Source organism: Elephantulus edwardii, unplaced genomic scaffold (genome assembly GCF_000299155.1).
Source record: "Elephantulus edwardii isolate Elephantulus edwardi_28Jun2011 unplaced genomic scaffold, EleEdw1.0 scaffold00163, whole genome shotgun sequence".
Taxonomy (NCBI): domain Eukaryota; kingdom Metazoa; phylum Chordata; class Mammalia; order Macroscelidea; family Macroscelididae; genus Elephantulus; species Elephantulus edwardii.
Genome location: NW_006399913.1, coordinates 4,811,792 through 4,827,887, shown reverse-complemented (window position 1 = coordinate 4,827,887; position 16,096 = coordinate 4,811,792). Strand labels below are relative to the sequence as shown.

General features: G+C 41.7%; 2 protein-coding genes across 2 annotated transcripts in view; one reads left to right on the top strand and one right to left on the bottom strand.

Annotated features, from left to right (window-relative positions):
- Positions 1–16,096, bottom strand: part of SYTL2 (synaptotagmin-like 2) — a 99,198-nt gene that overhangs the window by 74,679 nt on the left and 8,423 nt on the right. The window contains exons 2-3 of the mRNA XM_006895278.1: positions 3,896–4,047; positions 1,173–1,308 (exon numbers count right to left, since the gene is read on the bottom strand). Of these exons, the coding sequence (XP_006895340.1) occupies positions 1,173–1,308; positions 3,896–4,047 (288 nt within the window). The remainder of the gene's footprint in view (positions 1–1,172; positions 1,309–3,895; positions 4,048–16,096) is intronic.
- Positions 5,190–5,960, top strand: LOC102849266 (thioredoxin-dependent peroxide reductase, mitochondrial-like). The gene is made up of 2 exons (XM_006895266.1): positions 5,190–5,317; positions 5,354–5,960. Exons 1-2 carry the CDS (start codon positions 5,190–5,192, stop codon positions 5,958–5,960), a joined length of 735 nt encoding a protein of 244 aa, XP_006895328.1.

Sequence of the window (16,096 nt, the reverse complement as noted above, 5' to 3'; positions counted from 1 at the left end):
GAGTTATGAAGAAAAAGAGTCAGGCCATGAGGGTAGTGCCACTTCTGTCCCTCAGACCTTTGAGATGGTATGAGTTCCTAGACGTATAGGAAGCCTGACCCAGATGAAATGGTAATGAGTTGTTTGTTTTCTGATGCCCTCAAATCATCTTCCGCCCTGTGGCGCTTACGTCCCCATCTTTGCTCTGGTCACTGCTCTAGAACTCCCCACCTCTCAACAAACCTGGCTCTTAAGATCTGTTCTCAGCTCCTTGGAGGTGAATCTAAGTGACTGTTTTCCCCTTTCTTATGGCTTCTAGACTTAAGGTCTTGTCTTTCCCTATGGAAAAAAAGGCCTTTAGCCCATCAGAGGGACTGCCAGCAGCTTGGAGGACAATGTTGTGCACACCCATTCATAAACTTTCAGAAATATCATGCACATATAATAGTGCTGAGCACCTACTCTGGTGCTATGAACTAGACTGTATTAAGAATTCTAAATTTGGAGCTCTGGTGGCCTAGTGGCAAGATGCTGCACTACATCACCAGAGGCACAAGGTTCAAATCCACCAGATGCTCTGCTGGAGAAGGAGGCGTTGCAGTCTCTTCCTGTACCATTCAGATCAGATTTGATGGTGCACACACACAAAATAATAAAGTAAAAAATAAATAAAAATAAGAAGAATTCTATATTGACTAATGAATTAAAATCTCAGTAACTCTGGTAGCAACACCGACTCTGGCTGTGGAGTCTCTGAAGTTAAGAGTCTGGTTCCCAAGCAAGAGTTTTCTGGCTCCCACACATGGCACTAGACTACTGCAATATGATCATCATTCATTTTTTTCTCCAAAATTATTTACTCTACTATATTTGTTTTAAAGTACCCCCTTCATGTATTCTAAAAAGAAACCTCAGTACAAATTATCAAGTAGTACTGAGAATACTAGAAGAAATCGATGCCGAGCATTTTAAATTTATCTAAGTTTCATTTTATTAAAAACTCTAGAAGTTATAAAAGGTTACCACCCAAGTTTTGTGCGCAGCATGGCTCAGAATGTTTCTGAGTACCACTTTCTCTCCCACACCTGGGAAAAGAGGCTGGCGTTTGTACTCATAACCCACCACTCTGAGTATTTAGTATGTCAAGCCATGAATCCCACCCGCACGAATTTTCCCCACAAGTTCTGTCTTACCTTGGACTTGCTGGTGCTCCATCTTCTTCAGGTTCTTCTCCATCACTGGCTTGCTCTGGGGGAAGAAAATCATCTTTGTTGACATTATTCACCCAGCTTTCCTTCGCTCCTTTTGCTCTGTCCTTACTTTGTTCAGCTAAAACAGGAAACAAGACAGGAACGTTACTTCTCATCTCTATAATTTACAGCTTTCTCCTCTGCTTTTATGATTAAAAGCCTAAACCTGAGCCCAAGCCTATTCCAAGTGTCAAAAGAACTACAACAACAACACCCAAGTTAACTGCCATCTACTCAGTTAAGATTCATTGCGAGTCTATAAGACAGAGCAGAACTGATCCATAGGGTTTCCAAGACTACCAATCTTTCCAGAGGCAAACCCTCCTCTTTTTTCACCTGACTGGGTGCTAGATTCAAACTGTGGACCTGTGGTTAGCAGTCCAATGCATAAACCATGGGCTGAGGTAATAACACATGCATTTGGCCACCTAGGATCAAGATTACATTTGCATGAAAACAGAAGAAAACCACCATGAAGTTGTTGTTAGCTGCCATCAAGCCATGACAGTGATCTCACACAGGTCTACAGCATCCATTGCTCTCTAGAGTTTTCACAGCTGTGACCTTTCGGAAGCAGACTGCCATGACTGTCCTTTGAGGCATCTCTGGGTGGGTTCAAACCACTAATCTTTTTCAGGCTAGTAGCCAAGTGCCACCCAGGGGAAATTTTCCATGATATAATGTCCACCCCCCACCCCCACATCCTCTCCTGAGAATGAGTGTTCTTCAACTGTTCACATAACTCCGGAGACCACCTAGACAAAATTCCAATTACCTTCAGGTTATTAATTTGACTTAAATTGGAACTAGGACCAATGTGCAGGGCCATGGCAGCTTAGTGTAGAAGGACTTCATTGTGACAGAAATATTGCCAACAAACAACTTCTGAATATGTACAGTGTGTCCAATAAAGTGCTGGGATCTGGGGTACAAAGGTGAAAGCACTCCTAACCTAAAAGCCCTTCTCCACTGCCTCCTCCCTCAAGTGTCAAAAATGCAAATCCTCCATATTCTTCCATAACCACTCAAACTCACTGCCTACGAGTCACTTCTGACTCAGTGACCCTCCCTCAGGTTTCCAAGGCTGTAAATTCCAACAGGAAATTGCCTCCCTTTCTCCTGTGGAGCTGGTGGTGGAGCTGAACCAACAGAGATGTGTAGCCCTTGTGTGAGCAACACACGACGCAATGGACTTTGCCACCAGTGCTCAAAACACTCAGATGATCCCATAAACTTCCACGCTGACCCTCCAAGGGAAGCTCTGGTGGCGCAGTCCATACAGTGTTGTGTTGTTAACCTAAAGGTGGCGTCTTTCTGGTGGTTTGAATCCATCAGAATCTCTGAGGAAGAAAAACAGCCGTTCTCCTCTCATGAGATTTAGAGCCTCTGAAAGGCCACAGCAGGATCAGGTATGAGGCAGTGAGTGAATGATCCCTTCAGGAAGTAGCCTCTTTTGCCTTTAAATCCTAGACTCTTTACCCGAACCCCTCAGGTAATTAGCACAGAGAGACGACTAAATGCCAGGCACAATGATGATGTTTTGCCTTACCAGATGAAGCAGCAGCCATTTTTCAAATTAGACTCGGAAATTGAGGATCAAGGAATTAAAGCAATTTGCCATTTAGTCAGGCAAAAGTCCAAACCCCAAACAACCCCCCCCCCCCCCCCGCTCCTGAGTTGATATGGACTTGTAGCTACCCTACATAACAGAACAGACCTGTGCCATAGGGTTTTGGAGAAAGTAAATCTTTACAAAGGCAGACTCCCTCAAGGCTCATCAACCTTTTAGTTATCAGACAGCCACTTGACACCCTACATCACCAGGGCTCTCGTATGGCCAGAAATACTTCCATGAAAGAATAATCAAAACTCCAAACTCATTGTCATTCAGTCGGAATGGACTCAGTTAATCCTCCACTGGTTTTCAAAGGCTGCAAATCACATGGGAGGAGACTGTCTCTCTGCAGTGGAGCTCCTGATGGATTTAAATTGCTAGAGAGGTGAGACCTTCAGGTCAGCAGTACAACTCCCTTCCGACTATGCGACCAGAGCTCCCTTGAAAGCTCTTCACTTCCAGATACACACATTCAAGGGCGGTATCTCTCACACATCTCTTTATGCAAAAGTCTTCATTTCTACAGCGACAAAATAAAGCCAACAGTCCTAACCTGAACTTCTGAATATTTCTGAAAATCTAGATGGTTTTGAAAAGCAAAGAGACTGCAAACAATCCCATGCTATATAATCAGCTCTTACCTACAAGGCACTACTGCTCCGAGTCAGAAAAGTGGAGATCCCAGCTCTGCTATTTGCCAACTACATGACTTTAGGCAAATTACTTAACTTCTCCGAGAGGTACATATCCTCTATATCAAATAAGGATAACAATACTTACCGTTAAACAATGGATTTTGGAATTTTAATTGTTATGAAAATTACAAACAATATAGACAGCATATCTTAGAGGGTCAGATAACTACTCTCCTTATTAAGTTGAGGCTAGAAAATAGAAGTTCACAGCTAGTTAATGCCTTCAGCCAAGGCAAGAGGACTTGGAGCTAGAGGACCTCTCAGCAGATTTTTGTTGTTTCTGACACTTTCCTTTCTCTTGACTCCTCCACCCTAAACCAGTGCTGGCTCCAAGTATACTAGTCAAATCAACCCACCTGCTACTTGGGGCCTCTTCTTTCTCATGGATGCTCTGATGATATCTGCACCGTGGATTTTGTCTCTGTGCCTTTTTGCTTTGGCTTCATAAAACCACTGGCCACTCATATTCTTCAGCTGTTGGTCATCTTTTACTTTTTCAGGCAAATGTCTACAAAAGGGAAAGAACATTATTTCACTGAGAATTCACAGTAAATAAATGAGCTCACTGTAGCACTGCATAAGGATATTTGTAAACATTCATCCAAAATGAAGCGTTCAATGTTTAAGCAGGCCACAAACCACCCAGACGACGATACTTGAAATTTCTTCAGTTTCATTCTTTGGCTGTAGCTTTTATGTCCACTGTTTAAACATTAATATTGTAAAGAAGGATGGCATACAAGCTTCCTTAAGCCTGGCTTTATCTGTAAAAATGGATTAATAAGAGCAAACTGCCGTGTTGCTATTATGATTCAATTAGTAAATGCATGTAAACAGCTATCTGTATAGTGTCAGGAACCTAACAATCACTGAGTAACTAGTGAGTAGTTAACAGCTCATTAATTCTTTCTTTCCATTTAGGGGAATGAGTTCTTCAGGAAACCAGTGTAAGTAGGGGGGTAAGGGTGAGGAAAAAAATATAATATCTGTGGTGTGGAGAAGAAAAAAACAACACAGAAATGACAGGCAAGAACAAAGGAACCCCAAATTTGAGGAAAGGTGTGGAAATGCCTGCAAGTTTCATTCAAGCAGATACTGCTTTTAAAGCCATTCTTACCTACTAAAAAGCTAAAGTTTAAAAAGCAAGCCATTGATGGATGGTTACCCTCAAGGTGTGCAGTTCAAACTCATCCGCCACCCCTTGGGAGAAGGATGAGGCAGCCTGCTTCCTAAGGCTTCACAGCCCTGGAAACCCTAGGAGGCAGTTACAGTCACATTCCATCTGACAGATCGCCAGGAGTTGGAATTGACTGGGTGGTAGTGAATTTGTTTTTGTTTTTTTTTTAACATTGGTATTCTGTTGCTTCTATCAGGTCACTGTGACTTGATGGCAATCAAGACACAGTACCAACAATTCATACTGGCTGGGAAAACCAGTATTCTAACTGAGAATCTTCTAATCTCTTCATTTTAATAAAATAAGAATAACAAAATCTTTCTTTTCTTACATTTAGAGATGTACTCAGTGGCATAAAAGCCTTGACGAGACTTTGAGCTCTTTGAAGATCATGTGAGACATAAATCCAAGAGGGTTTTATGATTGTTGTTAAAAGTTAATGTGAGGCCCCGCGCTCACTGTGCACATTGAAGATGGCGGCCTCCGCGGGAAGGGTGATCTGGGCCTCGGTGGCCAGACATGTGAGCTCCATCCATCAGGGCATGTCCATCTCTGTGGCCCTAAGGCCAGCTGCTTCCGGAAGAAAGAGCTTGACTAACTGGTGGTCTCATTCCCCTCAAGCAAAATGTACTTTCAGCACCAGTTCCTCCTTCCTGGCCCCTGCCGTCACCCAGCATACCCCCTATTTCAAGGGCACAGCCGTGGTCAATGGAGAGTTCAAAGACCTGAGCCTTGATGACTTTAAGGGGAAGTACTTGGTGCTTTTCTTCTACCCCTTGGACTTCACCTTTGTGTGTCCCACAGAAATTGTTGCATTTAGTGACAAGGCCAACGAATTTCACGATGTGAACTGTGAGGTTGTGGCCATATCTGTGGATTCCCACTTCAGCCATGTGGCCTGGATAAATACATCTAGGAAGAACGGTAGGTTGGGCCACATGAACATCCCACTCCTGTCAGACTTAACGAAGCAAATCTCCCGAGACTACGGTGTGCTGTTGGAGGGCCCTGGTATTGCACTAAGAGGTCTCTTCATCATCGACCCCAATGGTGTCATCAAGCACTTGAGTGTCAATGACCTCCCGGTGGGCCGCAGTGTGGAGGAGACCCTCCGCTTGGTGAAGGCATTCCAGTTTCTGGAGGCCCATGGCGAAGTCTGCCCGGCCAACTGGACGCCTGATTCTCCTACAATCAAGCCAAGCCCAACTGCTTCTAAAGAATATTTTGAAAAAGTCAATGAGTAAGTGGGTCACCCATGTGCATCTGTAGAGGTGCTTATGCTAGAGAAGAAGCCCGAGTTAGAGACCCCAGTGTGTGCTTCAAAGAGGGGGGGGGAGCAATGCTCATATTCATAAATATTACTCTAAATATTTTTGTGACATAGTTAAAGGCTGTTGAAACTTGGTTAGCTCCAGTGTAAGGAGTCTTACCTGTAACATCGCGATGGCTAGTTACAATGTCTGTTCACCTCTACCTTGGATCATGTCTTCAATGAGGAAAAAAACTCTTCTCTCTTAGCCTTATTTACAATATACATGTCAATAGTACGAGACATGTACAGCTTCTGATCAACGTCCTGAAATTGTCTCCTTGAATTTATTCTTATTAAACTCTGTTTTCTCTTAAGATCAACAAAAATCATCTTTCCAAGTTGTTAGCTTCTGAGGTCTGCTCTTGCAATGAATGTATATGTGATGGAAAGAATGTGTGAATCATGTTTTGAGGAGAACACAATGACAGAGGGACTTCCCTGGTCATGCATGATCCCCATCCCTGGTACCATGTTTACACAGTTCGCTTGTTGTGTCTACATACATTTCTAGATATTGATTGTGTCTAATGAATTATGTTTATTGGGTGTAAGGGTTGGATTTTTAAATCATTGTAATTACCTTCTTTTTTCAAGTGCTCAATGTAAAGTATATAATCAAAAATAAACTTATTTTAAAATAAATTTAAAAAAAAAAGTTAATGTGAATGATTTCTAAATAGCAAGTCTAAGCGTTAGCCAGAGAACCCAGGGCCAAGGTGGGAGGGCTGCGTACCTGGGGATGGAGAAAGTATGAACAGCGGTTTCCCTGAGTTTAGCAGTGATGTCTCCTCTCAGAAGCATGTCTGAAAATTGCTTTTCTAGCAGAGTCCAACACTGCTTGAACTTTCTTCTAACCAAGTCTAGCCATTGCCCTTGGTCATGTACTTGTCACCACAATCCAGCACCAAATTCTGAGAGGAGCTGCATTATCACTTCATGGTTCTCAGTCCCTAAAGAGGTCATGTTTCTTATGAAGTGTTACTAATAGGTTCCTATTGCTTAAAGCTTTCAGCAGAGTAAATAATCTCTGCTGGGCTCGTGGTGAGGATTATGTCATGCCTCTCAACACAAAAATTGGAGTTCAATTCCAGAAGGCAGACTTCTTCCACCTTCCTCTGGTTGGATTCTGGTCCATGGGGGCCGTGTCTGTAAAACACATGTTTGAAATTCTCTTGTGCGTAGTTGCTGCAGAGGTGACCCCAACAGACAACAAACTGATGCACATGAGAATGAAGCACTGCTTAGTCCCGTGTCATCTTGCTGACTGCTGGTGTAACTGTGCCTTCTGCGTGCGTTCCAGCCTAGGGGGCTCATTTTCCGGCACAACACTGGATCTGTTGGTTCCACCTGGTTGTCACTAGGCAACTTTCAGAAGTAGATCACTAGACCTATCATACTAATCTGGAAACTCTACTGAAGCCTATCCACTAGGGTGATATCTGAAATACTGGCGCCAACCCAGCAGCATGCAAGTCACTATGCAATGACAAACAGCAGCATCTCTAGCACCTGAAGAATATTTGTTTAGTACTTATAAGAGCAGAAGGAAAAATCAAGAGACCTCTGGCTATCTGTCTTCAGGTAATCTTTTCATATTCATTTTCCAGCTTTAACCCCTCCATGCCACTTGACAGAGCTCTGGTGGCCTAGTGGCAAGACACTACACTGCAATCCCGAAAGCACACAGTTCGAGGTCACCACCAGCTGCTCTGTGGGAAGAAATATGGGCTATCTCCTCCCGTGCAATTAACTGCCTCTGAAAACCCACTAGAGGGTCTGTTATGGGTAGGTTCTGACTTGACCATAAACAACAACAAACAACGGTGCTACCTGACTGCCAAGAAAACAGATAGGTCAATCTTAGAGATGATGAAACCAAGTTTCTCCTTGGAGGCTAGGATTTTGAAGCTCTGTCTCACATACTTTGGGCATGTGGTCAGGAGGACCTGGAGAAAAACATCATCATTGGAAGTGTGGAGGGACAGCACAGAAGAGGAAGTCCTGGATAAGAAGGATTGACACAGTAATTGGGGCAATGGGGGTCAGTGTGTTGGAGTCAGTGAGACTGTCTCCAGGCAGGGCAGGGTTCAGAGATGTTGTACATAGGATTGCTATGAGTGGCGGGTGACTCAATGGCACAGAACAACATACCACTAGCCACATGCAATTTAGACTTATTTCTCCAGACAGCTCTTTCAAATCTCCACAGTCTTGTAGATGGAGTAGGGAAGTACAACAGCAAGTCATCATTGTTGTTGTTCAGTGCCACTGAGTCATAGGTGACTCATAGAGACCCTATGAACAAAAGTCCTCAACACTTGTGTGACTTTCATCCTTTCTCCAGGTTCATAAGGTTTCTGAAGACAAGCTATTATGGAAGTGGATGCCACTCCTGCTTCCAAGCTTGTTTTAATCAGGGAGCTCCACCAAACACTGTCCACCATGGATAACCATAAACACATTTGACACATCAGTGTCACAGTGTTCAGCTTCACAGCAACCACTAGTTACCTCTGTACAGCAAGTGGACACACTAGGGCTATATGACCTAGAAGAATGGTTGAACAAAAACGATGAAAAACTGGGCCTTAGGGCCGTGGATTAGAAGTCAACCACCTGTGGCTTAGTAGCATCACTTTCTGTCCACTAGGCCAACTGATCTCTATGTTGGTGTTATTGTTGTTAAGTGCTGTCAAGTCATAGGCGACGCATAGCGACCCTATGAACGAAAGTCCTCAACGCTGTGTGACTTTCATCAAGTCTATGGGCTCTGGAATTACTCAAAACTAGGTTCAAATCCAAGTTGTGTAGCTGACTGTGTGGCTTTTGGCAGCTGAGTGAACCCTTTCTAAGCCTCCTTGTTTGCAAGATGGAAAGAACAAGACCTATTCCACAGGCCTTCTATGATGATTAATGAAGTATTTACCTAACTGCACCTAACTGTGGTTGGACTTTGGTAAAAAGTCAGGACATGTGAATCTTTTGGGTTATCTTTCCACATTTCTTTACCCACCAACACCTTAAAATTCTAGCTCAAGAATCACTGCCTCAGTGATCCCCCTGTAACTCCCAAGGGCAGAGTTCAGCTCGCCCTTCTTCACATTTATCCAAAACTTCTACCGCAGCATTTACAACACTGTATTCCAATGAGCTAGTTATACAACTGCTTTGCCCACTAATGGGTGAAATCTGTAAAACCCTTGAAGGGGAGGACCATGCCTCAGTCATCTAATTCCAACACCTGGCACAGAGCCTGGCATGGAGCAGATATCCAGTAACTTTGTTAAGTGAATAAATCAATGAGCAAATAAATGGCCGGCAGCCACCCCAATCTGCATCAAACTAGAGATAAAAAAGATGCTGTCCTTGCTGGGGTTAACTGAACAACATCTCATCATGATGATAGTATTTTCCTCACAATAAGACAGGACATGCTGATCCCTCAGCCCGACAGGAAACAGCATCATGAAATGTGGCATCTGTCATCATCTTGTTGGGGGGAAAAAACCTACAAACCCTCACAGCATAACACTCTCCATGAGGTCATTCATTTATGTATGTAATCAACCAAATGGTAGCATGTAGGGATCCCTGTGACACTGTTAATCTGCTCTCACTGAAATGTCTACAAAGCCCTGTTCATACTATGTTTTCTATGCACAATAAGCTCATGCTGTATGAGTCAGACTCACATGTGGCCCTCAAGTGGCTGATAGCCCTCAAGTGGCTGATACCCATCATAGTGAAAAATGGGGTTTAAGATCATTTGTTTTTAAGCGGCAAAAGGGAAAATTTGTCCAAATTCAGTAAGTACCACTTAGGCACTTCCTAACATGACTGTCACTGAGAAGCTTAATAGCAATAATTAATTGTTCTCATTCTATCTTAGTTATGGAATCTTTTATAAAGGAATCTGTATGGGTGACAGAAACTCAAATTTAATAAATATTTATTGTCTTGTGTACTTATTGTCAAGTTGGAACCAACCCATAGCTTACCTTCCAGTGGGTTTTTAGAGGCAGTAAACTGCATGGGAGGAGAATGCCTAACCTTCTCCCATGGAGCAGCTGGTGGATTCAAACCATGAGCCTTTGGGATTGTAGTGTAGCTTCTTACTGCTAGGCCATTAGAGCACCCTAATAAATAGTTAGAAATCCTTTCAAAAAACCAGAAAATACCTCACTCTACACCTGGCGTGGTTAAAATCTCTAGTTTATCAACCAACATTTATCTCATTTCCCCTAAATTCTAATCACAGCAAGCAAATTAACATTTAATTGTTTAACCTAATTTGCACCATCTAGTTGAAGTGGTAATGAGTATATTTCTTGAGGCTTACACTTTTTTATTCCTTAATACTGTCTCCACATAAATACATTGTGATCAACAGAAAAAAGAGTACACAGAAAATGCACAATGTCCATGAGCTGCAAAAGCCAAAACAGAACAACACTCAGTCAAGAGAGGATCCTGTCCTACCAGCCTTCCAATCAGGATGCCAATCATTCCCCTTTCCTTTTGCTAATACTTAAAAAGCACCTATTTTGAACTGAGCTTTACGCGTGTTACTTAACATGTGCCATCTATTTTATTTAATCCTTACATTCTTACCACATGTACAAAGACTTCAGTTAATTGCAAAAGATGACCCTTGCCCTTCCTCTAGATGTTAAATGTTACATCTAAACCCTACTTGGTTATTTGTGCATTTATTAATGAACTAATTCTCTATTATATACTAGGTATAAGCTAGGTGTATAAACTCAATCTATAGCCATAATTGCCAGTATCAACTCCTGTGGTACACAGAGTGTGAGCACTTGTAGAAGAAAAGTAGAAAAGGCATGTCACCCTCCATTCTAACTGCAATTCTTTCCCTGGAACCTGTCCATCTCTTTTTCCTTCTTGTGTTTACATGTGCATGCCCCATCTTTCAGCTATTCAAAGTTATTAGGCAAAGCATCATAAGCAGGAACTGACTCTTCCTATCTAGTCAGTGCTGGGTAACAGAATCATCAAGCTAACCCCACCAGTGGGTCGGTCCATTCTTTCCTTCTTTACTTTGTAGATAAAACAATGGAAGCCAGGAGAAGTTAAAATGCTTACACAGAGCTGAGACTGGAAGTCTGGCTTCTGGCCAATATTTTTTCTACTACCATATTCTGTCCCAGGAAGACAAATGTTATTTTATTTTCTAGGATAGCTGTCACTCTTTTCCCTTCCCTTACAGTGGAAAATGTGGGGGGAAAGGCAATTCTTGTATTGTGGATCTAGCATAGATTCCAACAATCTACTAATAACTTGGCAGAGTGTGTGGAAAGACACAAGCTTTGGAGTTTGATAAAGCTTTGGAGCTTTAATCTTGCAAGGCACTTAAACTCTTCAACCTTATTTCCTCATCTGCTGGGTGAGTTCAGCAACTCTGTTGACAGGAGTGAAATGAGAAAACCTATGTGAATCTCTATGTACAATGCAATCATTTAAATTTAATAAATGTTAGTTCCTCTCCTTTTAGACAGACACCCAGCCACAGGTCCTGGAAAGCAGATCTTCAAAGATAACTGCCTTCATTTAAAAGAAATGAGGTCTCAAGGAAGCAGCTGAGAATCATAAGATGTGGTTGTGGCTGAGATGGTATCTACTGCAAGAACACTCATCACTGAAATGTGGTTGTGAGTATGGAAGTGTGAGGTAGACGTGGTGGCTTGCAGATGCACATATGAAGCGATTTCCTGTTGGCAGGGTGACACAAAGCACAGGAAACACCACCTCTAGAGTGTGTCATTTTCAAACTATAAAGACTAAAATGATATGTGTATGCATAGTAGCATTTCTTTAAAATAGGGGTGTGTTGTAGAGGGAATAGAATTTGCCCTGATAACTATTTCATGACTGGCCTGGACAGAGCTATCTATAACTGGGCACAACACAAGGTTGTAAGCAGAGAGGCAGCGTGAAGGACAGAAGTGGTGACAACTGTAACTATAAAAGTGTAATCTCCTCAAGAGTCAGCATGGGGGATGTTTGCTTGGGTTCAAATCTACCACTAGTGAGTTGAGTAATTCAGTAATAGGATTTTATCTTCCCCTGTAGGACACTCATTTTTCTCATCCATGAAATTTGTATGGCAGTAGCAAACAGATGACGCCATCTCCAAAACTGTCTTGGATGAGCCTGAATGTGAATAATTCAAAGCACTGGCAATCTCAAGAATTGCAAATAGATTTCAGTTTGGATGCTAAATGTCATCTGTAACTATACTGAAATGGATTTGGAGGCTTTTTCTGGCTTAATGGGAAAGAGTGCTATTAATCATTACTGATGTCTTCATAGCTATGAGAAGTTTATACTACAAAGTCCACTAAATACTCCTTTGAAGAATGTCTGACATTTAGTTGCAGGCTTGCCTTTCTAAAGATGTTTTGCTTCCACTAATATTATAATGAAATAATCTGTATTTCTAAATCACATACTAACTAAAGAGAGAATAGGGTAAGTAATGTAAAATAATTTTAGGAGAACAAAATGGATATTCTAAATTCACAAACAATAATCCATTAAGTGGATACAGTGGACTGCACCATCTGATGCCCTTCACATCACTGTCCAGAGCAGTTCTCTGTACTTAGAAAAATAAATTTCAATTAAATTTCATTTTGATGACTCTTTTAGGTAGATCTGGAGGCCAGGTGGCAAAAAAGAGCACTGTAATCCTGAAGGCACATGGTTCGAATCCACCAGCTGCTCCTCGGGAGAAAGAAGGGCAATCTCCTCCCATGCGATTAACTGCCTCTTAAAACCTTCCAGAGGGTCAACTATGCATCTGTTCTGACTCAGTGGCACTCATCAACAACCAACGACTTTTAAGTTCTGACTACTAACAAGTTATAGCCATAAGTATAGGTGAAAAGGTGAATACATCTTTAACCAAAATGTTATTTATTATATTATTATGTTATTTATTTATATTAATATGTGCCAGGAAGATTAAGTTTTTTCAGTCTTTCACATTTAGTAATGGTGACGGTCATCATTCTCTGTTCCAGTTGAGTGGTGGGAATGAGTTTAAACTCAAGTCAGTTTGACTCCAAAGTCCATGTAGGGGAGTTTTTTCAATCTCTTTCAAGTTCTTCCTCATTCCTCCTTTCTGAACAAAGAACGGGAATGAAAAGCATGGGACAAAAAGAAAAACAATGGACTTAAACTTTCCCTTTCCTAGTTCTGACATTGACTAGCTGAGTGACTCTGGGTAGATTACTTCCCCCCTCTGAACTTTTACCTTTTTCATCTGTCAGACAACTAATTTAGAAGAAAAAACAACCCCACAAAAAAAATCCACAACCAACCTGCTTTCCAGAGCTGCTAGTCCACAACATGGATGACAGAGTATAAAATAGGTAACTGGGAAGATAGAAAAGGACATGGGAAGCGAAAATCCACGCTGTAGTATTTTCATAGACCAGAGACCCAGTTTTGGTCTTACCAGCTCAAAATTACAACCAATCAAAACCATTCCAAGCCCCTTCTATCCTAAAGCAAAGAGTCAGAGGAAGACCCCTCTAGTGCAGAGCAAGCCACAGATTAGGCCTCTTTTAGTGTCCATAGGCTATGTGCCTGGAGTCATCTGCCCTCCCTCTAGCCATGCCTTCACTTCTCCTTAGCTTCAGAGTCATAGCCCTGCTGTGGCCAAGCTGACACGAGGCACCTGGTGCCTAAAAAGTCCCATTGGGCCCATCAACAAATGAATGGATAGAGAAGCTGTGGTATAGTCACAGAATGGAATACTATGCTGCATTGAAAAACAAGAAATTCATGAAATATTATACAAAATGGGTGACCCTGGAGGACCTTATGCTAAGCTAGATGTATAAACTCAATCTATAGCCATAATTGCCAATATCAACTCCTGTGGTACACAGAGTGTGAGCACTTGTAGAAGAAAAGTAGAAAAGGCACGTCACCCTCCATTCTAACTGCAATTCTTTCCCTGGAACCTGTCCATCTCTTTTTCCTTCTTGTGTTTACATGTGCATGCCCCATCTTTCAGCTATTCAAAGTTATTAGGCAAAGCATCATAAGCAGGAACTGACTCTTCCTATCTAGTCAGTGCTGGGTAACAGAATCATCAAGCTAACCCCACCAGTGGGTCGGTCCATTCTTTCCTTCTTTACTTTGTAGATAAAACAATGGAAGCCAGGAGAAGTTAAAATGCTTACACAGAGCTGAGACTGGAAGTCTGGCTTCTGGCCAATATTTTTTCTACTACCATATTCTGTCCCAGGAAGACAAATGTTATTTTATTTTCTAGGATAGCTGTCACTCTTTTCCCTTCCCTTACAGTGGAAAATGTGGGGGGAAAGGCAATTCTTGTATTGTGGATCTAGCATAGATTCCAACAATCTACTAATAACTTGGCAGAGTGTGTGGAAAGACACAAGCTTTGGAGTTTGATAAAGCTTTGGAGCTTTAATCTTGCAAGGCACTTAAACTCTTCAACCTTATTTCCTCATCTGCTGGGTGAGTTCAGCAACTCTGTTGACAGGAGTGAAATGAGAAAACCTATGTGAATCTCTATGTACAATGCAATCATTTAAATTTAATAAATGTTAGTTCCTCTCCTTTTAGACAGACACCCAGCCACAGGTCCTGGAAAGCAGATCTTCAAAGATAACTGCCTTCATTTAAAAGAAATGAGGTCTCAAGGAAGCAGCTGAGAATCATAAGATGTGGTTGTGGCTGAGATGGTATCTACTGCAAGAACACTCATCACTGAAATGTGGTTGTGAGTATGGAAGTGTGAGGTAGACGTGGTGGCTTGCAGATGCACATATGAAGCGATTTCCTGTTGGCAGGGTGACACAAAGCACAGGAAACACCACCTCTAGAGTGTGTCATTTTCAAACTATAAAGACTAAAATGATATGTGTATGCATAGTAGCATTTCTTTAAAATAGGGGTGTGTTGTAGAGGGAATAGAATTTGCCCTGATAACTATTTCATGACTGGCCTGGACAGAGCTATCTATAACTGGGCACAACACAAGGTTGTAAGCAGAGAGGCAGCGTGAAGGACAGAAGTGGTGACAACTGTAACTATAAAAGTGTAATCTCCTCAAGAGTCAGCATGGGGGATGTTTGCTTGGGTTCAAATCTACCACTAGTGAGTTGAGTAATTCAGTAATAGGATTTTATCTTCCCCTGTAGGACACTCATTTTTCTCATCCATGAAATTTGTATGGCAGTAGCAAACAGATGACGCCATCTCCAAAACTGTCTTGGATGAGCCTGAATGTGAATAATTCAAAGCACTGGCAATCTCAAGAATTGCAAATAGATTTCAGTTTGGATGCTAAATGTCATCTGTAACTATACTGAAATGGATTTGGAGGCTTTTTCTGGCTTAATGGGAAAGAGTGCTATTAATCATTACTGATGTCTTCATAGCTATGAGAAGTTTATACTACAAAGTCCACTAAATACTCCTTTGAAGAATGTCTGACATTTAGTTGCAGGCTTGCCTTTCTAAAGATGTTTTGCTTCCACTAATATTATAATGAAATAATCTGTATTTCTAAATCACATACTAACTAAAGAGAGAATAGGGTAAGTAATGTAAAATAATTTTAGGAGAACAAAATGGATATTCTAAATTCACAAACAATAATCCATTAAGTGGATACAGTGGACTGCACCATCTGATGCCCTTCACATCACTGTCCAGAGCAGTTCTCTGTACTTAGAAAAATAAATTTCAATTAAATTTCATTTTGATGACTCTTTTAGGTAGATCTGGAGGCCAGGTGGCAAAAAAGAGCACTGTAATCCTGAAGGCACATGGTTCGAATCCACCAGCTGCTCCTCGGGAGAAAGAAGGGCAATCTCCTCCCATGCGATTAACTGCCTCTTAAAACCTTCCAGAGGGTCAACTATGCATCTGTTCTGACTCAGTGGCACTCATCAACAACCAACGACTTTTAAGTTCTGACTACTAACAAGTTATAGCCATAAGTATAGGTGAAAAGGTGAATACATCTTTAACCAAAATGTTATTTATTATATTATTATGTTA

What these genes read in the sequence shown, in the direction of transcription:
- LOC102849266 (XM_006895266.1), top strand. Translation starts at nt 5,190, where the DNA reads ATGGCGGCCTCCGCGGGAAGGGTGATCTGGGCCTCGGTGGCCAGACAT. An exon ending in AGAAAGAGCTTGACTAACTG is followed by an intron (nt 5,318 to 5,353) that starts GTGGTCTCATTC and finishes ATGTACTTTCAG; the next exon opens with CACCAGTTCCTCCTTCCTGG.